The sequence below is a fragment of the Trachypithecus francoisi genome, unplaced genomic scaffold (genome assembly GCF_009764315.1).
Source record: "Trachypithecus francoisi isolate TF-2019V2 unplaced genomic scaffold, Tfra_2.0 Lachesis_group5, whole genome shotgun sequence".
Lineage (NCBI taxonomy): Eukaryota > Metazoa > Chordata > Mammalia > Primates > Cercopithecidae > Trachypithecus > Trachypithecus francoisi.
Genome location: NW_022681470.1, coordinates 86,117,023 through 86,141,701, shown reverse-complemented (window position 1 = coordinate 86,141,701; position 24,679 = coordinate 86,117,023). Strand labels below are relative to the sequence as shown.

General features: G+C 52.4%; 3 protein-coding genes and 2 long non-coding RNA genes across 11 annotated transcripts in view; 3 read left to right on the top strand and 2 right to left on the bottom strand.

The window, feature by feature from the left end:
- The first annotated feature begins 5,302 nt into the window (after positions 1–5,302).
- On the top strand, positions 5,303–5,864 carry LOC117075318 (histone H3.1). The gene has a single exon (XM_033197578.1). The coding sequence runs from the start codon at positions 5,341–5,343 to the stop codon at positions 5,749–5,751; it is 411 nt and encodes a 136-aa protein (XP_033053469.1). The 5' UTR covers positions 5,303–5,340; the 3' UTR covers positions 5,752–5,864.
- A 779-nt stretch (positions 5,865–6,643) lies between these two features.
- Positions 6,644–23,398, bottom strand: LOC117075294. 2 transcript variants are annotated; one of them, XR_004433942.1, is made up of 3 exons: positions 23,257–23,398; positions 22,911–23,024; positions 6,644–8,754 (listed from the first exon to the last, which is right to left on the bottom strand). It is a non-coding gene; the product is annotated as an uncharacterized LOC117075294 (long non-coding RNA). The 2 variants fall into 2 exon arrangements; XR_004433941.1 differs by lacking the exon at positions 6,644–8,754 and adding an exon at positions 22,125–22,211.
- TRIM17 (tripartite motif containing 17) lies at positions 14,026–23,917 on the top strand. 5 transcript variants are annotated; one of them, XM_033197519.1, is made up of 10 exons: positions 14,138–14,397; positions 14,489–14,545; positions 15,844–16,277; positions 17,011–17,106; positions 19,581–19,811; positions 21,344–21,366; positions 21,476–21,579; positions 21,997–22,511; positions 23,211–23,484; positions 23,733–23,917. In XM_033197519.1, exons 3-9 carry the CDS (start codon positions 15,849–15,851, stop codon positions 23,469–23,471), a joined length of 1,659 nt encoding a protein of 552 aa, XP_033053410.1. In that variant the 5' UTR covers positions 14,138–14,397; positions 14,489–14,545; positions 15,844–15,848; the 3' UTR covers positions 23,472–23,484; positions 23,733–23,917. The 5 variants fall into 5 exon arrangements, with proteins under 5 accessions (XP_033053411.1, XP_033053413.1, XP_033053410.1 ...); XM_033197518.1 differs by having other exon boundaries at positions 14,139–14,397; positions 14,489–14,740; XM_033197520.1 differs by lacking the exon at positions 14,489–14,545 and having other exon boundaries at positions 14,026–14,397.
- Positions 18,439–18,969, bottom strand: LOC117075295. The gene is made up of 2 exons (XR_004433943.1): positions 18,751–18,969; positions 18,439–18,646 (listed from the first exon to the last, which is right to left on the bottom strand). It is a non-coding gene; the product is annotated as an uncharacterized LOC117075295 (long non-coding RNA).
- The window catches only part of TRIM11 (tripartite motif containing 11), a 13,130-nt gene continuing 12,329 nt past the window's right edge, over positions 23,879–24,679 (top strand). For both annotated transcript variants that reach the window (XM_033197524.1, XM_033197523.1), the window contains exon 1: positions 23,879–24,602. In XM_033197524.1, coding sequence (XP_033053415.1) covers positions 24,195–24,602 — 408 coding nt within the window. In that variant the 5' untranslated portion in view covers positions 23,879–24,194. The remainder of the gene's footprint in view (positions 24,603–24,679) is intronic.

Below are 24,679 nucleotides of genomic sequence, written 5' to 3'. Positions count from 1 at the left end.
GAAAAGCCAATTGATAAATTGGAGAAGCGATAGCATGTTGTTTGCTGATAGGAGTGCTCCTAGAGATGATGCAACATGACCAACCATGTAGGACCCCCAAATCTCAAAGAACTTTAACAAGAGGACACAAGGCCCGTTATTGCCTCAGCTGTACATACAAAACCATGAGCAGAGAGAATGAGGAGACAGAGAACACACACTGATTTACCGAATGCGTGCGGCCTCGACAGACCAGTTCCTTGGGGGGAATGTTTATATCTCACACTTTCTTCAGTTTGCAGAGGAAATCTCTCCTCTTGGGAAGTTTTCAGGGGACATTTTTCTCTGGGTCTTGGTCCTTCTGGGGGTTTTAACAACATAGAACACAATGATTGGAGATCAAGAAAATGAACTGTTCAGCTGATCATCTAAAAAGAGCTTTTACATGTAATGTAGAGGCTGTTCTCAAGCCTTGCCAGGGGTGGGTGGGTCTGCATTTAGGCAGCCCTTCATTCTGTGCTTCGTGTGAGTGTGCATTTGTTTGCTCAGACACATAGAACCAGGTGGCATCCTGTGCTATGTCTGGGTGGTTTGGGGGCTCAATGCCCCTGAGAATCTAAAGGCAAAAGCCCTTATGACTGGAAAAGTGAAGTCGCAGACATATGCCCAAAACCTATGAGCCTCTTGGATGCACTCAGAGAACTGGCCAAGCCTGTGCCACGCTCCGCAGAGAGGCCTGGGCAGAGTCACGAGGCAGAAAGGGCTGCTTTGCAGGTGCTCCTGGGGAGGTCGCAGCAGCTGCTGGTAATCCATCATCTGCCCATCATCAGCCCCATTAGCCCTAAGGACACCTGGAGAGTCCCAAGGCTGCCCCTCTCGAGTGAGAGACAGCTCCAGGAAGATCGAACGTGTCCAAATCCTCACAGGCAGTTAAAGGGTTGAGCAGCATCTGGTCTAGCCAGGTCAGACCCCACATCGTTTACACCAGGGGTGAGCCTGGGTGGGCTTCACAGGTGGATGGTCCTAGGGTCCTTCCACATGTCTGACCAGCCAACCAGACCCGATGAGCAAAGAGCAGCAGGACTTCTGTGTAAAAACCACTGTCGAATAAAAAAAACCAATCCAGACTTAGTAAGCAGAGATCTTTATGCAAAAGGATATTGCAATAGGAGATACCAGAATACTGCAATAGGGAGAAAGCATTGACCTTAAGGTCTGCAAGCTCTCAAAGGTGACGCAGAGTTTTCTCATATAGGGAGGAATGAATGAGGCTGGAAAGAACCAGATCTGGGGAAGTGGGGTGAAGGGTGGCTGAGGGGACAAGAGATTGAGGATACTTTACCCTGAGTCTGGCCTGCTCCAGGAGGGGCCAAACATCAGGGCCTTGGGGGAGGGGAGAAGCTGAACCAAGGCTGGGCAAACAAGCACCTTGTGTGGATTGACCCATGGGGACAAGGGGTTCAGGTAGTCATTGATAAGACAAAGATGGCAATATAGTGGGTGCTATAGTTTGAATAAGGTGTTTGTCTCATTAATTCTCATGTTGAAATTTAATCTCCAGTGTTGGAGGTGCAACCTGGTGGGCGGTGCTTGGGTCCTGGGGGCAGATCCTTCATGAATAGACTCCTGCCCTCCCTTGTGGGGAGTGGAGTTCTTGCTCTATTAGTTCCTGCCAAAGCTGGTTGTTAAAAAGAGCCCAGTACCTCCTCCTCTCTCTTTCCCTGTGACCTCTGCACACAGGGGCTCCCCTTCATCTTCCATCATGAGTGGAGGATTCTTGAGGGCCTCATCAGAAGCAGATGCTGGAGGCTTGCTTCTTATAGAGCCTGCAGAACCATAAGCTAAAAAATGTTTTGATAAATAACCCAGCCTCTGGTATTCCTTTACAGCAACGCAAAACAGACCAAGACAGTGGGCCTGTCATGCATCAACAAGGGGCGCTGTAGGGGAGGCAGAATTCTACCTCCCTTATCTTAGGGTCCAGGCTGGGCCCAATAATTAGACTGACATTAGAGAGATGAGCAGGAGAAAAACATACAGTTATTTAATACAAATTTAATGTGGCACAGGAGCCCTCATAAGGAAATGAAGATGCAAAGAGGCAGTTAGGGTCACTTATATACAGAGGTGGACAAACACTAGTAAGTTGTGAGATTTGATAAGGCCACAGGGCTTGGGTGAGGATAGTCAATGGGGTGAAGAAATGACTAGGTCAAAATGCTTACACACTAGGTTGAACAAAGAGTAGTAACTGTGGCAACAACTAGGAAGATAAGGGTTAGTTTAATAAAGTTTGTTTGTATAGATTTCTCTTGGTTTCTGTCTTAGTCTGTTTCGTGTTGTTAAAGGATTACCTGAGGCTGGATGATTTATTGAAAAATAAAAAGGTTTTGTGGGGAAAAGAAAGAGAGATCAGCCTGTTACTGTGTCTGTATAGAAGGAAGCAGACATAAAAGACTCCATTTTGTTCTGTATTTGAGACGCTGTTAATCTGTGACCCTGCCCCCAACCTTGTCCTTGCAAGAGACATGTGCTGTGGTGACTTAAGGTTTAAAGGATTTTGGGCTGTGCAGGATGTGCTTTGTTAAACAAGTACCTGAAGGCAGCTTGCTGGTAAAAAAGTCATCACCATTCTCTTAATCTCAACTACCCAGGGACAGGACCCCAAAGGTTGCAGGGACCTCTGCCTAGGAAAGTTAGGTATTGTCCAAGGTTTCTCCCCATGTGATAGTTTGGAACAACGCTGCTAAAAGGTTTATGGAGATGTTTGCATATGTATATCAAGGCACAGCATTTTCCTTTGAACTTGTTCATGTCACAGAGATCTTTATCCATATGTCTTACTGCTAATTTTCTACCTACAATGATCCTATTATCCTGCCACTTCCTTTTCTTCAAGATGGTAAAGATAATTATCAATAAATACTAAGGGAACTCAGAGACCGGTGCCGGCGTGGGTCCTCTGTAAGCTGAGCGCCGGTCCCCTGGGCCCCACTTTTCTTTCTCTATACTTTGTCTCTGTGTCTTATTTCTTTTCTCAAGTCTCTCGTTCCACCTAACGAGAAACACCCACAGGTGTGGAGGGGCAGGCCACCCCTTCAAGGTTTATTTGGCTTATGGTTTCCCAGGCTGTACAAGAAGCATGGTGGCTGGGTGCAGTGGCTCACACCTGTAATCCCAGCTACTCGGGAGGCTGAGGCAGGAGAGTTGCTTGAACTTCCTGAGAGGCAGACGTTGCAGTGGGCTGAGATCACGCCACTGCACTCCAGCCTGGGCAACAGGGTGAGACTCAGGTTAAAAAAACAAAAAAAGCACGGTGGCCCGGCATGGTGGCTCAAGCCTGTAATCCTAGCACTTTGGGAGGCCAAGGTTGGGGGATCAGTTGAACTCAGGAATTCAAGACCAGCTTGGTCAAAAAATTTAAAAATTAGCTGGATGTGGTCCCAGCTACTTGGGAGGCTGAGGTAGGAGGGGCCTGAGCAACAGAACAAGACTGAAAAAAGGAGGGGAGGGGAGGGGAGGGGAGGGAAGAAGCTAAAAAGAAAGGAAGCAAGGAAGAAAGGGAGGGAAGGAGGGAGGGAGGGAGAGAGAAAGGAAGGGAGGCAGGGAGAATGGAAGGAAGCAAGTATAGGGCCCACCTCTGCTTCTGGTGAGGGCCTCTGGCTGCTTCTGCTCATGGTGGAAAGTGAAAGGGAACCCATGTGTGTGCAGAGGTCACAGGGCTGCCACAAGAGAGGAAGCCAGAGAGAGAGGGGAGGGGAGTGCCAGGGTCTTTTCAACAACCAGCTCTTCAGGGAACCAACAGAGTGAGAACTCACCCTAAAGGAGGGCAGGACTCTATTCAGAGGGTGATACCTCCAGGACCCACACACCTCCCACTGAGCCCCGGCTCCAACTTTAGGGATCAAATTTCAGCTTCAGAGTTGGAGGAGATTTGGAAGCTTCCACTTTCTGGTCCTTGACGATAAGAACGTTCCCTTCCTTTTACTACAAGGAGAACATCTTTCATAGGGGAATTCTATCTCTTGCCTTTAAGAAACAACAAGAAATTCAGAATGATCTTCCTACACCTGCCTCTTTTTTTTTTTTAAGTGCCTTTATCTCAAAAGAGTTAATATGCCAGAAAGGCATATCTTTACCTTCTTCAGCATCCTAAGGCTCATCTGAGCCATACAGCGAAGGGAGTTCTTTGCAGGTCATAGAAAGTGGAAAATTCCTTTAACTCTGGCTGGATCCCAGAGCTGTATCACTGTGTAAAAGTGGAATGCCGGCCGGGCGCGGTGGTTCACGCCTGTAATCCCAGCACTTTGGGAGGCTGAGGCAGGCGGATCACGAGGTCAGGAGATAGAGATCATCCTGGCTAACATGGTGAAAACCTGTCTCTACTAAAAATACAAAACAAAATTAGCCGGGTGTGGTGGCGGGCGCCTGTAGTCCCAGCTATTTGGGAGGCTGAGGCAGGAGAATGGCGTGAACCCTGGAGGCAGAGCTTGCAGTGAGCCGGGATTGCGCCACTGCACTCCAGCCTGGGCAACAAAGCCAGACTCCGTCTCAAAAAAAAAAAAAAAAAAAAAAAATGCCGGGCGCGGTGGCTGAAGCCTGTAATCCCAGCACTTTGGGAGGCCGAGACGGGCGGATCACAAGGTCAGGAGATAGAGACCATCCTGGCTAACCCAGTGAAACCCCGTCTCTACTAAAAAAAAAATTAAAAAAAAAAAAAAAAGTGGAATGCCAGCTGGGCCTGGTGCCTCATGCCTGTAATCCCAGCACTTTGGGAGGCTGAGGCGGGTGGATCACCTGAGGTCAGGAGTTTGAGACCAGCCTGGCCGATATGGTGAAACCCCATCTCTTTGTGGTGGATACCTGTAATCCCCGTTACTTGGGAGGCTGAGGCAGAAGAATCTCTTGAACCTGGGAGGTAGAGGTTGCAGTGAGCAGAGATCGGGCCATTGCACTCCAACCTGGGCAACATCTCAAAAAAATTTTTTTTAATTAATTTTTTTAAAAAGTGGAATGCCACATGCTGGCTTCTGGAAGGCTCTTCCCACCCAAGTCATGAGGAAGGGAGAAGAGGAGTGCTGAGGAGACAAGAGGAAGCTTGTGCCGGAGAGAGATGATCTCCACCGCCATGGCCTACCCGCATCAACCCTTCACAATGCTGGTGCTAGCTCTGGTGGCCACGACCAACAGGCACGAATATAAGGGAGAGGTGGCCGAGTGGAGTGCCCTGTGGACCAATCAGAGAGTAGGAGGTCATCACGCCACCTGAGGCCAGCCAATGAAAACGCGGCAAGCTCTATAAAAGCAGGCAATCAGCGAGGTCTGGTCAGAGGACGCAACAGAGACAACACTTTCAAAGTGATGGCCCGAACGAAGCAGACTGCGCGCAAGTCGACGGGTGGCAAGGCACCGCGCAAGCAGCTGGCCACCAAGGTGGCTCGCAAGAGCGCACCCGCCACTGGCGGCGTGAAGAAGCCGCACCGCTACCGACCTGGCACAGTGGCGCTTCGCGAGATCCGCCGCTACCAGAAGTCCACTGAGCTACTAATCCGCAAGCTGCCCTTCCAGCGGCTGGTGCGCGAGATTGCTCAGGACTTTAAGACCGACCTGCGCTTCCAGAGCTCGGCCGTGATGGCGCTGCAGGAGGCGTGCGAGTCTTACCTGGTTGGGCTGTTCGAGGACACCAACCTGTGTGCCATCCACGCCAAACGAGTCACCATCATGCCCAAGGACATCCAGCTGGCACGCCGCATCCGCGGGGAGCGGGCCTAGGAGGGCCATCTCGCCACCTGAGACGTTGCGCAACGTTCACCACAAAAGGCTCTTTTAAGAGCCACCCACCTGGTCGGAAGAGTTGCTGTAGCAAGCCAGGCTCTTGGGTTTTGGGGGTTCCTTCTGCTGGCCGGTGCTGGCTTACCTAATTCTGATTAGGGTGGGAGGCTGGCGAATCCTGTGTTCACCCTGTCCAGTTAGGAGGCCAGCTACTCATGCGCGTTACCTCCCAGCCTGTCTCCAGTTACAAGTCCAGCTAGTCGTGTGTGGTGCTAACTTGGCCTATCCCTTTAGATAAGAATCATGGTTGGTCTGTTTGGGCACGGGGTGTTGAGGGTAGCGTAACTGGCCTATCTCCAGTTAGGTAAGCAACCCCAGCTAGTTGTGTCAACTCAGCCTATCTACAGTTAGGTTGGAAGGCTGGCTGGTCTTGTGTGTTCTCAGCTCAGCCTCTTTCAAATTAGGTTACAAGTCCTGTGTGTGTGTGTGTGTGTGTGTGTGTGTGTGTGTACACACAGCTTCTTTCCAGTGAGGTTACCAGTCCAGCTAGTCTTCTACCTAGACAGCCTGTTAAGGCCAGCAAGTAGTATGTGTTATCTTGGCCTATTTTCGGTTAGAAGTCCAGCTACTTCACCAGCGTGGCAGCTCACGTCTGTAATCCCAGCACTTTGGGAGGCCAAGGCGGGTGGATCACCTGAGGTCAGGAGTTCCAGACCTGCCTGACCAACATGGTGAAACCCCATCTCTACTAAAAAGACAAAAATTAGCCAGGTATGGTGGCACATGCCTGTAATCCCAGCTACTTGGGAGGCTGAGGCAGGAGAACTGCTTGAACCCAGGAGACAGAGGTTGCAGTGAGCCAAGATCATGCCATTGTACTCCAGCATGGGCAACAGAGTGAGACTCAGTCTCAAAACCAAAAAAAAAAAAAAAAAGTTCAGCTACTTGTGTGTGTTAACTCAGCCTACCTCCCGTTAATTTAGAAGGCTGGCTAGTTGTGTATCTTGTTAACTTGGGCTATTTCCCATTAGGTTAGAAGGCTGGCTAGGGGTGTGTGTGTGCACGTGCACGTGTGCCCATGTGCACACACATATGTAGCTGTGGTGTTGGCCCATCTCCAGTTAGAAGTCCACGTCACTGTATGTGTTAACATACCCAATCTCCCATTCAGTTAAAAGGCTGGCTAGTCATGTATGTTGTTAATTCACCCTATCTTCTGTTAGGGTAGATGACTAGCTAGTTGTGTGTGAGAAGCCCAGCCAGGCATGTACATTGTTAATTCAGCCTAAGTGAAATCAATACTGGGAAACCCCAGCCTAAAGTTCAAAGAGGGCCTGGAAGTCAGCTTACTGAGCAGTCGCAGACAGGGATGGCCCATGTGCCCGGCACTTTGAAACAGGCTTCCCAGCACCACAAAGTAGTCTGGCAGTGCTCTGGGGATGAGAGACACAGAGACCAACTTGCTGAGAAATCCTTCAGCTAGGGCAGCAGGCCACAGATCCAATAGTAGACTTATGTTGGGAAAACCTGAGGATGGCTATGAGGATAAGGATGTAGGGATTGTCTCCCTCTGGTACAGGTTGGAATCATTTATTTGTTAAAGGTTTTATTAAACTGAATGAAGCCAAGCACTACCCCATGCTGGGATCATGGCGGGAATAAAATCCATTTCCTCTGGGAATAAAATCCAATCCCAGAGTGGGCTGCTGCCCACTCTGCTTTCAAGGTGCTTCTGCTTGAGTGAAGGGGGCCTGTATTGTGTGTAGAAGCAATGATAGTAAAAGATGCTCTTATACATAGCAAGGGGTGTGCACAAAACGCCATCAATAGGCAACAGTGGATTTTATAAGTCTCTTTGAACCCAATTTATAGCCTGTAGACTCAAACTTCAAAAGCCTCATCAATTTATTAGGACACACACAACTGAAAATCATACCTTTTAAATCTCAGGATGTATTTAAACTTATGAGTGCCAGATCCTTGAAGGGCTATCCAGAAAGCCTAGAATATTCAGGGAGAGCTGTGTTCTGGTTTTGAAAGTCAGTTCTGACTTTCAATACTAGACTCTTTTGGGATAAATTTAAGTTTTCCCTTTTTGTTTTGTTTTTTCAGAGACAGGGTCTTGCCATGCTGCCCAGGCTGGAGTGCAGTGGCTATTCACAGACATGAGCATAGTGGCCAGCCTCGAACTCCTGGGCTCAAGCCATCTTCCTGCCTTAGCCTCCCGAGCAGGTAAAGTTCAAGTCTTCTATGCTTTACAAAGCCCTTGTCCTGACAAAGTCTTGCCCAGTGGTGGAGAGCTAAATCTATGTAACCTTGCTGATGATCTTGCTGGGTAGCCTGGAGGGAGCAGTAATTTGGGCAGCTAGCTACATTTGCGTAACTGGATGCAGATAATGCATTCTTGACAGGATCATGATCAAGCTTTGCCTTCCGTAGGACACCAAGCCACTTGAGCAGCCCCCTGTCATTCTGGTCTTTGTATGAAGAACAGAGTCTAAGTTCGGCAGTGTGGGACATGCCTGTAATCCTAGCTACTGGGGAGGCAAGAGGATGGCTTGAGCCCAGGAGTTTTTGAGGCCAATCTGGGCAACAGACCCTGTCAAAAACAACAACAACAAAACAAAACAAAGAACAAAACAAAACAAAAACAACAACAACAACAACAAAAAAACAAGAGCTTGGTCTTATATGTTCCTTGTTTTCACTGTTTAATGGAGTGGATAGTGTACAAATTGATGCCCTATAAAGAAATAACAAGGCAACACAGGGCAATTTGTATCTCAGAACTGACTGCTGAGGACCTAAGGAAAGAAGTTTAGACACAGGAAGAAAGTAACCGAAGTCTTTCTGGGTTGTGTAAGTGGGTACTTGAGGAAGACTTTCCACCCAGGCATGGTGGTTCATGTATGTAATTCCAGCTTTTTGGGAGGCTGAGATGGGAGGATTTCTTGAGGCCAAGGAGTTCAAGACCAGCCTGGACAACATGGCAAAACTCTGTCTCTATAAAAAATACAAAAATTAACTGGGCATGATGGCATGTGCCTGTGGTCCTAACTACTTAGAAGGCTGAGGTGGGAGAATCGCTTGAGCCCAAGAGTTCCAGGTTACAGTGAGCAGTAAGCTGTGCTCACACCACTGCACTCCATTCTGGGCAACAGAGCCAGAACCTTACAATTACAACCAACGCCTTTGCTTCTGTATCCTGCGAGTCCTAATGATGTGGGATAGTAACTGAAATGTGGTATCTGTTCACCATGTACTCAACTCCTTGAGAGCATATACACAATGGAGAGCATGCAGTCTATAAAAGTGGAATGAGTGGTTCTAAATATCCAAAGGTTAAAATTCCAGAAATAAACAACAGAAAGGAGAGTTAGGCATTAAGAGATAGTGCCGCAGACCTTGGTGGACTGAACAAAGGAGGACAAATGTGGGAATAAAGACAAAGACAAAAGAGTATATTTGGATAAAGGGGTCAGGGGTCTCCTTGCTTCTAGTGAACAAGGGCCCTGAGCTGCTAGAGCCCTTCATATTTATTGAGTAAAGGAGATAGGGAGAAGGGGGTGGTTGTGGCCAGCTGCTTGACTTAGTGCAGGCCTGCATGACTACATTTTTTGAACAGTAGGCTCCAGATGTCCCAGTAGATAACCTCAAGGGGCACAGAGCCAGGGAATGAGGCCCTCAGTGTACCTTCTGGCGGCAGACACAGATGCGAGTTTGCCCACATCCTGCATTCATGATAAACAGTTTGCTCTTTAATCATATAGCTTCCAGTGGAATGCTGAGTTGGTCACGACCCTCAGACTTTCAGCTCCCAACAAGATAGCAGAATATACCTCCCCAAAATATGCAGATTTGATATAAGAATTATTTTCAGCTGAAGGCACTTGAAGAGCAGTAGGTGTAAGAAGGGCCCTCTGGCCCCTCTTCCTGAAAGCAGGCGATGAACCCTCCATGGGAAAGGTGCTTGCCTCTACCAGGGGGAGAAACAGCATGACTAGGCAAGGGGACTGAAGTGCAGCGAAATGTGTACAAACAGGCTTTGTTAAAATAGCTCTTATCACCAGGTAGAGTGGCTCACGCCTGTAATCCCAGCACTTTGGGAGGCCAAGGCAGGCAGATCACCTGAGGTTAGGAGTTCCAGACCAGCCTGGCCAACATGAAACCCCATATCTACTAAAAAAAAAAAAAAAAAAAAATCAGCTGGGTGTGGTGGTGCGCACCTGTAGTCCCAGCTACTTGGGAGGCTGAGGCAGAAGAATTGCTTGAACCCAGGAGGTGGAGGTTGCAGTGAGCCACGATCACACCACTGCACTCCAGGCTGGGTGACAGAGTGAGACTCTGCCTCAAACAAACAAACAAAAATAGCTCTTACCTTCCTCCAGCCTCCCCGGGTATTCCAGTTGCTGTCTCATAATTACTACCCTTTGTCCATCCAGTGGATAAGCACTTAGGCCTAACTGCTCTTGAGGTCTTCATTTTGCTGTGAAGGCTCCCGTGTACATGTAAAAGTAAAATGTATATGCTTTCTCCCGTTAATCTGTCTTCTTTCATTTTAGTCTATGCAGGCTGCTATAACAAAATGCTATGGGCTTGGTGGTTTATAAGTGACAGGAACTTATTGTTCACAGATCTGGTGGCTGGCAAGTCCAAGGTCAAGGTGCCAACAGATTCAGCTTCTGGTGAGATCCTGCTTTCTGGTTCACAGACAGGGCCTTCTCACTGTGACCTCATGTGGTGCAAGGGGTAAGGGGAAAATAAATCTCTGGAAGGGCACCAATCCTATTCATGAAGGCTCCACCCTTATGGCATAATTACTTTCCAAAGAACCCCATCTCCTAACACCATCACCTTGGAGGTGAGGATTTCAAAATATGAATTTTGGAGACAAACATGCAGTTCATAACAATCTGGATTTGTTTTTCTGTGGCCCAGTGGACTCTTCTGTTGAGGAGTCTGAATTGAAGACATAAAGAGGCCATGGCTCTCTCACCCTATTTTCAGGAGCCCCTCTTCTTTTCTGTTTAATTCAGCACATTTTAACTTACATGAGCACTTAAATTTTGCTCTCTAATCTTTTCTACAATGTTAATAACTTAGTGGGGGCTGCATTCAATAAGAGCAAAGGATATTTACCTTGTAACAGTGTAAGACTTTGTGTTTAAAGACTGACATTGCTGATCCTTTGCCTTTTTTTTTTTTTTTTGAGACGGAGTCTCGCTCTGTCACCCAGGCTGGAGTGCAGTGGCCGGATCTCAGCTCACTGCAAGCTCCGCCTCCCGGGTTTACACCATTCTCCTGCCTCAGCCTCCTGAGTAGCTGGGACTACAGGCGCCCGCCACCTCGCGCGGCTAGTTTTTTGTATTTTTAGTAGAGACAGGGTTTCACCGTGTTAGCCAGGATGGTCTCGAACTCCTGATCTCGTGATCCACCCGTCTCGGCCTCCCAAAGTGCTGGGATTACAGGCTTGAGCCACCGCGCCCGGCCCTCCTTTGCTTAAATAATTAAAAAAAAAAGACAATCCACAGCAGTGGTATACAATTTAAGAATTCCAAAAGGATATATAGTGAAAATTGAGTCTCCCTCAATTAGAGGGTTCCTCAGTCCTTAATTTCCCTCATCAGATGGAGTTTCTTGTTTTTCAAGAGATATATTTACAATAATTGTTTACCTAAATAGTAGCAAACTACATATATTCTACATCCTGCCTTTTATTAAACCTAACAATTTATCAGGACATGTAACTGCTATCTGATTTTTTTCTTAATGACTTGAGGATATGAAGGTTGTTCCAATTGTTTTATCATGATGATAGATTTCTCACCCCAATAACCAGGTGAGCCTAAAGGAGCACTAATAATGAGCATCTTGGGCTGATGCCACATTTTAACAAGTATTTGTTGAATTCCCCCACATCATGCTGGTATAGGGGGAAGACTGTGAATTAAACTGACCAAAGACAGACAGGAGAAAGGCATCCACATTGTATTGACCTTAATATATTTATGTGCATGGGGTGTACAGGAAAGAAGTGAAAACCCAAAGAAGTTGTTAGGCTCATCTGCTTGTAACCCATTTGTAACGAAGGGTGACAAATTGTCAGCAGGTGACTAGGGCATGTGTGGTGCTATGCGAGATATATAGATAGATAGATATATATATTCAATTTTCCCCCTAATTCTGTGATTCCGTTTTCCCAATTGAAGGAAACCTGCAGCTCACAATCCCCTCACTGATGCAAATGACAGGCAGAGGATTGGGTAGGGGTGGAGGGTGTGAAAGAAGAATAAATCTTGGGCCCCAAAATCACTAACTAAAAGGAAAAGTCAAGCTGGGAACTGCTTAGAGCAAACCTGCCTCCCATTCTATTCAAAGTCATCCCTCTGCTCACTGAAATAAATGTAAATCTGATGGCCTCTTTTGGAAAGGCTAATCAGAAACTCAAAAGAATGCAACCATTTGTGTCTTATCTACCTATGACCTGGAAGCCCTCTCCCCACTTCCAGTTGTCCCGCCTTTCTGGATGGAACCAATGTTCATCTTATATATATTGATCGATGTCTCATGTCTCCCTAAAATGTATAAAACCAAGCTGTGCTTGGACCACCTTGGGCACATGGCTGTGTCATGGGCGTGCGTCCTTAACTTTGGCAAAATAAACTTCCTAATTGAAAGTAGTCTCAGATATTCGGGGTTCACAAGGGTAATTCACTTAATCACCCAGTGTCCACAGTCAGCCCGCACCTGTCAGCACACAGACCCCTTTGTGTGTGCGAGTGATGAGAGACCACGGAAGAAACACTCTACCAAGTGAGCCCAGGGAAAGCCAGCCATCTATGCCTGTGGCCAGCTGTCTACACCTGCACACCCAGGAGACTGCAGAATGGTGCCTCTTAGCCTTCGAGGCCCTGTTTTCCTGTCTGCCTGCATCCCCTGTGTGGGCCAAGCCTTGGTTTCTTCATCTGTTCTCTCTCCCCAATCCCAGGACTCTGACTCGGGGCACACAGGCCTCTGGTCCCTTTTCCTGAAAGCAGGAGATGAACCCTACATGTGAAAGGTGCATCCCTCTACTGGAGGATGAAGCATCATGACTAGGCATGGGGACTCAAGGCCAGGAGAAATGGCCACCATCCAGGACCTGGGCATTTTGGCTGAAACAGTAAGAGACTTTTAAACCAGAGCGACTCCATCTTGTATAGAGGCTGGGTAAGATAAGGCTGAGAGCTGCTGGGCTGCATCCCCCAGAAGTTAGACATTCCAAGTCACAGGATGGAATAGGAGGCTGGCACAAGATACACATCATAAAGACCTTGCTGATGAAATAGCATGTGGTGAAGAGGCCGGCAAAACCAAGATGGCGACCAGAATAACCTCTGGTCATCATGACTGCTCATTATACACTAATTATAATACATGAGCATGCTAAGAGATACCCTCACCAGTGCCACAACAGTTTACAGATACCAAGCCAAGGTCACACTTACCCTATATGGTCTAACAAGGGGAGGAACCCTCAGTTTCTGGAATTGCCCATCCTTTTCCTGGGAAACTCATGAATATCCCACCCCTTATTTAGCATATAATAAATAAATAGCCATAAAAATGGGCAACCTGCAGCCCTCCAGGCTGGTCTGCCCACGGAGTAGCCACTCTTTATTCCTTTACTTTCTTAATAAACTTGCTTTCACTTTACTCTATGGATTTGCCCCGAATTCTTTCTTGCCCAAGATCCAAAACCCTCTCTCAGGGTCTGGATCAGGACCTGTTTCTGGTAACAAAACCACCTGGGAGTGTGGGCAAGACCCACCCTGTCCCCCCTCGCCCCAGGTGACCTGACCTGCCAGGTGGTCCCTCCAAACCGCTCTGCCCACAGGATTGGGACGCCCCTCTCTGGACCCTCAGCCTGATGCTGACTGCCCACCATGTGGGCAGACCTGGGGGCTGGCTGCTCCTGGGGACCTCCTTCATAGCTTCTCAACCGGCACTCGCTCCTGCTGCCTCACCCCCGCCCCAGCCCCCACAAACTCCTCTCCATCCCCTACCCCGACCAACTTAGCCCCCACCTAACCCTCCAGCCTGGGGCTCGTGAGCCCTCCCGCAGCCCCAACCCCAGGTTGAGAAGCCTCTTCCAATCCCACTCCCCGGACCCTGACGCTCGCATGGCTGCCCCTTGCCCCACCAGCTGTCCCCATTCCACTCCTAACCCCCAAGTAACCCCCCAACTCCCACCCCCCTCCACACTCCCTTAACCTCCCCTAAAAGTCCCACCCCAGGACAACAAGACTCCTCCCTTCGCTGGGCTGTGAACCACATCCTCCCCACCGCCCAGTAAGCTCCCCGCTGCGCCGTCCCCTGTCCGGTCCTGAGCCTCACACCCCCTGCCGCCTTCCATCCCCAAGTCACCCCCAACCTCTCCTAAGAGGCGCCGCCCCCATCCCGGCCGACCCTCTCTTCCTTGCCCAGCACTCCCCTTCCCCGGCTCCCACCGCCCCACCGCTGACGCCACAAAGCCCCTCGGCCGCCCGACCCCACGTCCCCACGCCCCGGGCCGCGGGCCCCTGGGCTTCGTAGGGGCAGACCCAGCCTTTCCCCGCAGCGAGCGCTCGGCCGGGTGCGTTAGGCGCTGTGCAAGGCCCCCCCGCGGTGAGTACCCGCCCCCCGCCTAGGCCACCCTCCTGTGGCGACTGGGCCACGACCTAAGCCTAACCCGGTCCTCCTCGCCCTCCAACGCCAGGCCTTCCCGCCTCAGCCGGCCGCCGCGTCCCTGCAGGGGCTAGCGCGCTTGGACAAGGTAACTCCACCGGGACCCTAGCGGACCACAGCGGGAAGGACTGCCATCCCCGCAGCCAGAGCCAGAGCCCCACGCCCGCTGACGCTGCCCCTGCCCGGCTTCGGTCCGGGTGGACTGGGTGCCTCAGTTAGGGCTCTTGGGGGGAAGGAGGGGGCTGGCGCCGGGTGGTTGGCGTGCAGAAAGCTCCGAGAAAATCTAACTGGGACATAGCCGGGGAAGTCTGAGACCCCTAGACACCTTCGCTTTAGGGGATGGCAGAACGGAAGGGGAGACTCGTGTTTGCAGTATAGACGCGATTTTCAATTCCCTTTGCCACTGGGTCACCATAGCAACCCCGTGGCGTAGGCGGAAGGCTGTGACTCTCCACTGCCTGGGGGTCGCGAGTGTTCAAATTGCAGGGGGCGTCTGTGTGCACGCTCGTGTGTCTGTGCGTGTACGCGCACGTATCTGTGTGTACACGCATGCATGCGTACAGATATGTGCATCTGTGCCTGTGTGTGCTGTTTGTGGATGCGTGTTTCTGTGGATGCACGTTTCTGTATGTTTGTACCTGTGTATTTGTGTGGTGTGTATGCGTGGGTGTGCGTGTGTATACATGCATGGGTATGTGTATGGGTGTGTGGTCGTCTGTGCGTGTATGCACGTGTTTGTGCGTGTGGGCACGTGTATGCACACGCATGGTTTTTCTGAACCTCACCTCACTAAAAGGAAGAGAGCTTTTTTCCTCTGATAGCCCATCCCTTTTTCCTTTGGTGAACGGGGTTTTGTTAAAGAAAAAATTATTCTGACACTTTAAAGGCTCTTTAGTCAGGTTACTTGCAAGGGGAGTGTTGGCCAGCAAAGACCATTGGGGATGTACGTGGGAATGGGAGTGGGGATCTGGGGGTGGTTAGTGGTTGGAAAGTGATTAAGGGAAGGCTCCAAGGGTAGGGGCTTCTCCCTAAGCTGACCTAGCAGGCTGCTCCAGAAAGGCAGGTTGAAGGCCTAGAGGAGGAACTGATCAGATGTGGAGCTAGGAGTAGCCAGCAGCAGGCAGAAGTGGTCCAGGCCCAGTGGAGAGGAGAGGCAGAGGGGCCTGGCAAGCATTGGTCAGGGAGGGTCTGTGTAGTTTCTGGGGAGGCACCTGTGTCTGTTATTGACAAGGCTAAAAATGATGACTCTGGACCGCAGTCCTAGCCCTCCTCTGTAAAGGGAGGCTGTACAGGAAAGTTGCACACTGCCAGTGCCCAGAGCATCGGCCCGCTTCCTCCCACCTCTCCACAGTCCCTCAACTTGGGAACCTGCCTGGTGTCTCCCAGGAGCCATGGAGGCTGTGGAACTTGCCAGAAAGCTGCAGGAGGAAGCTACGTGCTCCATTTGTCTGGACTACTTCACAGACCCTGTGATGACCGCCTGTGGCCACAACTTCTGCCGCGCGTGCATCCAGCTGAGCTGGGAGAAGGCGCGGGGCAAGAAGGGGAGGCGGAAGCAAAAGGGCTCCTTCCCCTGCCCCGAGTGCAGAGCGATGTCCCCGCAGAGGAACCTGCTGCCCAACCGGCTACTGACCAAGGTGGCCGAGATGGCGCGGCAGCATCCTGGCCTGCAGAAGCAAGACCTGTGCCAGGAGCACCAGGAGCCCCTCAAGCTTTTCTGCCAGGAGGACCAGAGCCCCATCTGTGTGGTGTGCAGGGAGTCCCGGGAGCACCGACTGCACAGGGTGCTGCCTGCCGAGGAGGCGGTGCAGGGGTACAAGGTGGGCCACATCGGGGCCCAGGTCAAGGGGAGGAGGCATCCAGGGGGCAAGGTGACCCAGATCATGGGGGAGGGAGAAGGTGTCCAGGGACAAAGTGGCCCAAGTCAGGGGCTGGGGAGGTGTCGTCCAGGGAACAAGGTGGCCTGGGGCTGGGGAGGAGTGTCCATGGAGACAATGTGGGCCTACACTGTATGATGCAGGCATTGCAAAATCTTAACCTCTCCTCTCTTATAGTATTTTGGGTGGCTCTGAGAACCAAACTGATTTGAGACAGATGAGCAGAAGCAAAGCACTGAATTTCATTCCCTATAAGCTTTCCATGACCCGGGAGTCCCTCCTGAGGAGCCGGAGGCCCATGGAAGCATGTTAGAGCCAAACACATACCTGAGGAGGATGAGGGTTAGCTTAGCAGGGTCCCTTTTGCACAGATTTCTCTGGTTTCGGCTTTCCTGCCCTTGGTAAGAACATGGCTTTCCTCCTGGCCTAGGGCAGGCCTATCCGGCATGGTGGGCTGTGCCTTCTGCTCTTAGGAAGGCCGAGGATCACAGCATTTCTTACACCTGCCCTTTTTTAAGTGCTTTTAGCTCAAAATAATCCAAGGTGGCACATTCTGGGTGATGTATTTTGATCCCCTGCCCCTTCTGAGGAGGGTCTCTGGGGTGGAGGTGGGCACCTCTAGGCAGGAGGTGGGCAGATCACTGATCCCAAATCCTGCGGTTTGTGTGTCCCACAGTTGAAGCTGGAGGAAGACACGGAGTACCTTCGGGAGCAGATCACCAGGACAGGGAATCTGCAGGCCAGGGAGGAACAGAGCTTAGCCGAGTGGCAGGTGGGTGCCTGGGGCTGTCCAGTCCCTTTCCTGCTGCTGCTCCATCTTCCTGCGTTTACATGTCTGTGTCTACCTGTGGGGATATGCTGCTTCAGCGGCAGGAAAAGAAAAAAGCTGCCTCCACCCTTCTAGGGTCTATGGCTGGCCTCAGAATGAAAATGACTTAAGACAGATGAACAGCAGAGAAAAAGATAAAAAGGCAATTTTAAATTACAGATGCACACATAGGGTGGGGAGAAGGGACCTCAAAAATCAGACTTAAAGAGGCAGCCAGAGGGTTGGGGCTCAGTACCACAAAGGAGGCAGCCAGAGGGTGGGGGCATAGGTCGGCACCACAAAGGAACAGGGCTTGGGGCCTCTGGGCTGGGGAGGCAGATAATGTTGGTTAAGTATTTAAGCAAGTGTCTCAGGTGAAGAGTTGTTTTTGGAAATCTCTTCCTGATGTAGATGCCTTGACCACTGGAAATTTCCTTCATGAAACGGCACTTTTTTATTTTTATTTTTTTGAGATGGAGTTTCACTCTTGTTGCCCAGGCTAGAGTGCAATGGTGTGGTGTTGGCTCACTGCAACCTCTGCCTCCCAGGTCCAAGCAGTTCTCCTGCCTCAGCCTCCCAAGCAGCTGGGACTACAGGTGCCTGCCACCATGCCCGACTAACTTTCGTATTTTTAGTAGAGACGGGGGGTTTCACCATGTTGGTCAGGCTGGTCTCGAACTCCTGACCTCAGATGATCTGACCACCTCGGCCTCCCAAAGTGCTGGGATTATAGGCATGAGCCATCGCGCCAGGCCAGGCACTTTATTTTTTTAGGCAGCTAATGGGGGAGGCAAACAGGTTTTCCTGCTTCTGCAGGTTCTCAATGGCCTTTAGTTCACCCTAATCCTAATGCCTGTCAAAACACAAAATCAAAACAGATTTAGAGATGTGGAGCGCAGTGATGCGATCATTGCTCACTGCAGCCTCAAACTCCTGCACTCAAGTGATCCTCCTGCTTCAACTTCCTGAGTAGCTGGGACTACAGGCACTTGCCACCAAGATCGGTTTTTTTTTTTTTTTTTTTTTTTTTGTAGAGACATGGTCTTGCTATTGCCCAGGCTGGCCTTGAACTCCTCAGCTCAAACTATCTTCCCGCCTCAGTCTCCCAAAGCACTGGGATTATAGGTGTGAGCCACTGCATCCAGTTAAGAGGAAAGATTTATTTGTAAGGCCACCGAGTGGGGAGGGAGAACAGCTCTTAAATTTGCCTCCCGAGTGATACAGCTTAGGAGTCTTTATGAGCTAGGGAGGCAGGGTGGTCCAGCAGGCCCATTCTGTGCAGGTATCTCTGGGGTGCATGGCATTTCACAGGACACAGGTACCAGAAATGGCAGCCTTAGCATGATCTGAGGTTGGAAGTTTTGGCCCTCTGACATCAAAAGGCCACCTCGGGCACTGGGACAGGTCCACTTGAAGGGCAGATGGTCTCAACCAGTTTCAGCTGGACAGGAGCTGCCCCACGTTCCTGAAGCGACCAGTCCCATGGGTGACCTATGAATATTATCTATAAAGCAGCCAGTGAAGGTTGGTCAGCATTCAGAGGCACGGCCTTCAGCTTCTTGGAAATAGGAAAAATAAAGTAACAAAAAGCAATCAGGGCAGGCTGACCTGATCAATGAACCCCTTGGTTTCATTAGCACCAGTGACTCCATTCTGGTTGAGTCTGGTCTTCTGGGACCTAGCACAGGAGCCTAGTTCAAAATAGTGGCCCCTGAGGATCACTTGAGCCCAGGAGTCCGAGACAGCAGTGAACCACGATCATGCCACTGAACCCTAGCCTGGGCAACATAGCAAGACCCTGTCTCTAAAAAAAAATTAAAAATTAGCTGGGCATGGTGGTAGTGACACATGTCTGTAGTCCCACTTACTTGGAAGGCTGAGGTGGGAGGGTCACTTGAGGCCAGGAGGTCAAAGTTGCAGTGAGTTGTGGTTGTGCCACTGCACTCCAGCCTGGGCAACAGAGCAAGACCCTGTCCCTACACAAAATTTAAAAACTAGCTGGATGTGGTGGTGCATGCCTGTGGTCCCAGTTACTCAGATAACTTGAGCCCAGGAGGTCGAGGTTGCAGTAAGTGCCACTGTACTCCAGCCTGGGCAACTGAGCGAGACCCTGTCTCAAACAAAACAAAAAACAATGGCCACCCATAAATTTTGTTTAACATGCCCAAGAGGCTTATTTGGGGGTGAACATTCTGAACCTCCTCAGAGCACGGGTGCATGGGTGTTTGGATGTGTGGAAGTTGCAGTTTGGGGCTCAGAGGGTTACACTCAGTGTATCACAGGATAGCAGGGGTGGCGGCCTCTGTCACAGTTCCTGGTCCCCAACTAAAGCTCAGGTTGCTGGTGATCTGTGGGTCACCAGGGCCCTGGGGAGAGGTGCCAGCATCCCTGGAGCCGAGCCACCTGCTGGCGACATGCCGGGCTTCTCCACCCTGCAGGGCAAGGTGAAGGAGCGGAGAGAACGTATTGTGCTGGAGTTTGAGAAGATGAACCTCTACCTGGTGGAAGAAGAGCAGAGGCTCCTCCGGGCTCTGGAGAGGGAAGAGGAGGAGACTGCCAGCAGACTCCGGGAGAGCGTGGCCTGCCTGGACCGGCAGGGTCACTCCCTGGAGCTGCTGCTGCTGCAGCTGGAGGAGCGGAGTACACATGGGCCCCTCCAGATGCTGCAGGTGAGCTGGTGGGCTTGGCAGGCAGGGGGGAATGTGAGCTCTGACAGGCATGGGCAGCGGGGGCTGAGCTTGGGGAAGAGGCAGCCAATAGGAAAGGGCTGTTAGCTCCCCAGTCTCCTAGTCCTGGAGGCTGGGTGGCTGAGGCCAAGGTGTGGGCAGGCCTGGTTCCTCCTGAGCCTCTCTCCTGGACCTGAAGATGCTGTCTCCTCCTCGTGTCCTCACAGCATCATCTCTCTATGCATGGCTGTGTCCTAATCATCTCCTTCTATAAAGACACCAGTCAGACTGGATTAGGGCCCACCCCAGTGACTTCAACTCCCTCCTTAAAGATGCTGTCTCCAAACACAGTCACATTCTGAGGTCCTGAGAGTTCAGGCTTCAACCTGTGAATTTGTGGGGACACAAGTCAGCCCCTTACAGGTTCCAACCTGAGACAGTGTCCCCATTTCCTTCCAAGTCCAGAGAAGTGGCTTGGGACACCTAGCAGCCAGGTGCGGCTTTGGGACAGCGACTCCATGTCTCAGTGAGGGGAGGCACACTGTTCCAGGAGTGAGTTGTGTGGCAATGGCAGTGGGGAGGTGAAGCAGCCAGCCTGCCTGCCGGGACCAGCCTGTGTGCCATGGCCCTGGAGAGGGGGCTTGATTACGGCTGACGAGACGCCATCTCTACAAAAACTTAAAAATATTAGCAGGGCATGGTGACATGTGCCTGTGGTCCCAGGACTCAGGAGGCTGAGGCAGGAAGACTGCTCGAGCCCGTGAGTTCAAGGCTGCAGTGAGCTATTGCACCACTGCACTCCAGCCTGGGTGATGGTGAGATCACATCTAGGAAAAAAAAAGAAAGGAAAAGGGAAAACAAAGTGGCCTGTTCACAACCCACTACATTGGTTTGCTGACCAACCGAGGGGAAAAGCCCCTGCAGCTGGTAGAAGAGTGCTCCTATGAGCAGAGGGCCAAGCGCATCACCTGCATGAGAGTCCCTGCCAAGAGTTAGGGTCACACTCTGGAAACTAGAAATATGGCCTTTGGAAAACAAGTCCCTTATAGCTTCCAGGCCAGAGAAGTGAACAGTGATCTCTTTAGGGAACTCAATCCCTAAAGAGGCTACAGAAAATCCCCAGATGGCTCAGTCTGTTACCCGCCCCCCTCCCTCCCCAAACCGCACCCAATTGCGCCCTGACCCCATTCCTGCTGGGTGGGCCACAACCACCTGAAATGGGAGAGGAGGGTCAGTGTCGAGTGGCCACTTGCCCAGAAGGGCTCCCTCCGCCTCTTCTGAGTTGCAGGACCTCAGGTGTGTGACCATGGGCTGACAGGGTAGCTCAGCTTAGGTGAGGCACTGGGGGCTTTGGTAGTAGTGGGAACTAGGGCAGTGGGGAAGTCTCAGGAATTCCATGAAGCTCAGTTGTGGGAAGGGAATGCCCAGGGGACAGGACGGGTCTTGCCCTAAGACACGGACAAGAAGGGAGCAGGGACATTGAGGTGAGCCAGGAGCTTGGCTCACTCCCTGCCCTCTGTCCCCGTCTTTTGCAGGACATGAAGGAACCCCTGAGCAGGTATGTGGTCCCCTCAGGCGGGGGAGGGCGGGGGCAGTGGCAGCAGTGGGCCAGAGGGGACAATAAGATTGTGGGACCAGGGGAGTCAATAAGACTGTGCTCACTGGAGGAAGAACAACGTGAGTGTGCAGTGCCCAGAGGTTGCCCCTCCAACCAGACCCAGGACTGTGTGCAGGGTTCCTGGACAGATTGAAGTGCTAAGAGGCTTTCTAGGTAAGTGGGCACCCAGGGCCGGGACCTCTGACCCAGGATCTCTTGGCGATGCCCCACTGCACCCCCCAGCCTCGGAAGCCATCAGTGGGGGGGGTCTGCAAGTGCACTGCCTGATGACGGTGACTGGCTATTCACTGTGCCTTCGTAGGGTGGCATTACCGGTGGTTCTAATTCATGGGCTGAAGCTTGTTGAGTTCCCAGTGGTCCTTCTGCCCAGCCCCCTGTACCGTATTGTCACCAATACCTACACAGAGTTGGGGTGTGGAAGCATCAAGTAACCCCAGATTCACAGCAGGGGAGGCCTCTGAGTTAGGGGACCATTTGGCCACATCCACCACTAGGGCCCGGGCGCTCCCACCGTTGACCCTGAATGCCCCACACCTTTCCCCATCTCTCCGCTGCCACGCCCATCTACAGAGGATGTGGTGCCTGATGCCACCTCCGCATACCCCTACCTTCTCCTGTACGAGAGCCACCAGAGGCGCTACCTCGGCTCTTCGCTGGATGGCAGCAGGTTCTGCAGCAAGGACCGATTCATGGCTTACCCCTGTGCTGTGGGCCAGACAACCTTCTCCTCTGGGAGGCACTACTGGGAGGTGGGCGTGAACATCACCGGGGACGCGCTGTGGGCCCTGGGTGTGTGCAGAGACAACGTGAGCAGGAAAGACAGGGTCCCCAAGTGCCCCGAAAATGGCTTCTGGGTGGTACAGCTGTCCAAGGGAACCAAGTACTTATCCGCCTTGTCTGCCCCAATCCCGGTTATGCTGATGGAGCCTCCCAGCCATGTGGGCGTCTTCCTGGACTTCGAGGCCGGGGAGGTGTCATTCTACAGCGTGAGCGATGGATCCCACCTGCACACCTACTCCCAGGCCACCTTCCCGGGCCCCCTGCAGCCTTTCTTCTGCCTAGGGGCTCCGAAGTCTGGTCAGATGGTCATCTCCACAGTGACCATGTGGGTGAAGGGATAGAGATGCAGGCCGGGGAACTCGGGCATTGCCCCTGGCTCTGCAGAAGGTGTGGGCCTTCTGCTTACTGCAGGCCACCTGCCAGGGTTCTCTGGCATCAGGCTGGCAGCCATTAGACATGCAGGGGGGTTTCTCAAAGTCTAAATATAATTGCGATTAAAACTGTCAAACATTAAGAGGGTATATATTGACAGATGCTTCCTAGAGGAAACTTTTGAAAGCCCCTGCATTCTGAGTGGACCATTTCTAAATTCATATCTATACACCAGGAACAGCATGGTCACGTTTTCTTTAGCCATGCCCCCACCCCCACTTTGGAATGGCACAAATCTGTGGCTCCCAGCCGCCCCCAGGGGTTTAGGTTACTCTGTCAAAGAAGCAGAAATATCCTATGGCGGGGAGGAGCGGGGTTGGTTAGGTTGCTCTGTCAGGGATGGTCCCAGGTTGCCCATGGAAATGTCCTATGCATCCTATTGGGTCCTACGAAGGGGGAAAATGGGAAAGGCTGAACCCCTAAAAAGCCTCAGAGCTGCCCACCGCCATCCCTTTCGACCCCCGAAGCTGCACGAGCAGGGGCAAAATCCCAAAGAGGTTAGGATTTATGTAGGGGCCTCCTTTCCACAACTCCCTTCCCTTTTCCAAGGAACCCCCCACCCACCCCTGCAGGGTCAAGCACTAGCGCGGCAGAATTCCGGAGTCAGCGTACTCCTACCTCGACAAAGCCGGAGTGTCTGCGCGAGGGGCTGCCTGGAACAGCGTGTCCCTTCGGAGTGGTTCCCGCAGAGAGAATGTGGGCCTCCTGGAGGTCCTGGAGGGATGCCCCCGTCGCATCCCCCAACTCCAGTCATTCTGACCTTGGCCTGCCAAGGCTGTGAGGGCCGGGCCTTCCGAGGATACTCGCCCTGGGAAGCACGGGCTGAGGGTTGAGGACGCACTAGGGGTATGGCGAGGGGTTCCAATGCCCCAGGCTGCGGGCTCCCTTAGTCCTTGCAGTTGCTTCCGTGTGCCCCGCCCTGAGCCCCCATCCTTCCTAGCTCCGCCCCCTGTCCCATCTCTCCCCGGTAGCCCATTCTGTGTGCCCTATCCCTCCTCCTTGCCCCGCCCCTGCTCATCCCTACCTTGCGCCCCGCCCCCTGCCCCTATCCGCCCGGTATCCCCATCTCTCCCCTGCGCCTCATTCCTCCCCAGGGCAGGGGTAAAGACCTTGCCACAGGAACCGGAGCGGTGGGGACGCCAGGTCAGCAAGTGAACGCTCTCCAATTCCGTCCCGCCTGCGGGCCGCGTGACGGGCAGCGGCCAATCGGAGGCAAAAGCGGGTTGTTCCAAAAAAAAAAAAAAAAAAAAAAAAAAAAACCCACCCAGTCGCTTCCTGCTTCCGCCTCGGCTCCTCTTCCTGCCGGCGTCCGGGATCCCTACGTCCCGCGTCCCCCGAGCACCGGAGCTTACGCGCCCAGCGCTACCTAAATCCAGAGTCCTGCGCCCTGGAGTCCCCGTGCCCCGGAGCCGGAGCACCCGGGAGTCCCAAGCCTCGCGTCCCGGAGTGCCCGCGCCTGCGCCACCGCACCCGGATACCCCGCGTCTCCGCGAGCTCCCGAGTCTCCCCGCCGCCGCCCCGCGGACAGTACCGCCTTCCTCCCTTCGGTCCGCACCATGGCCGCCCCCGACCTGTCCACCAACCTCCAGGAGGAGGCCACCTGCGCCATCTGCCTCGACTACTTCACAGATCCGGTGATGACCGACTGCGGCCACAACTTCTGCCGCGAGTGCATCCGGCGCTGCTGGGGCCAGCCCGAGGGCCCGTACGCGTGTCCGGAGTGCCGCGAGCTGTCCCCGCAGAGGAACCTGCGGCCCAACCGCCCGCTTGCCAAGATGGCCGAGATGGCGCGGCGCCTGCACCCGCCGTCGCCGGTCCCGCAGGGCGTGTGTCCCGCGCACCGCGAGCCACTGGCCGCCTTCTGTGGGGACGAGCTGCGCCTCCTGTGTGCGGCCTGCGAGCGGTCAGGGGAGCACTGGGCGCACCGCGTGCGGCCGCTGCAGGACGCGGCCGAAGACCTCAAGGTGCGCCTGGGCGGGGGTGGCGCGCAGGGGCATTGGGGAGCCGGGGACTGGGGAGGCCTGGGCGGGTGGGAGGTTTG

Excerpts from the sequence above, each read along its gene's own strand:
- TRIM17 (XM_033197520.1), top strand. The coding sequence starts at position 15,849 with ATGGAGGCTGTGGAACTTGCCAGAAAGCTGCAGGAGGAAGCTACGTGC. Across the intron at positions 16,278-17,010 it reads AGGCGGTGCAGGGGTACAAG|TTGAAGCTGGAGGAAGACAC; the intron begins GTGGGCCACATC and ends TGTGTCCCACAG. Across the intron at positions 19,812-21,343 it reads GGCCCCTCCAGATGCTGCAG|GACATGAAGGAACCCCTGAG; the intron begins GTGAGCTGGTGG and ends CGTCTTTTGCAG.
- LOC117075318 (XM_033197578.1), top strand. The coding sequence starts at position 5,341 with ATGGCCCGAACGAAGCAGACTGCGCGCAAGTCGACGGGTGGCAAGGCA.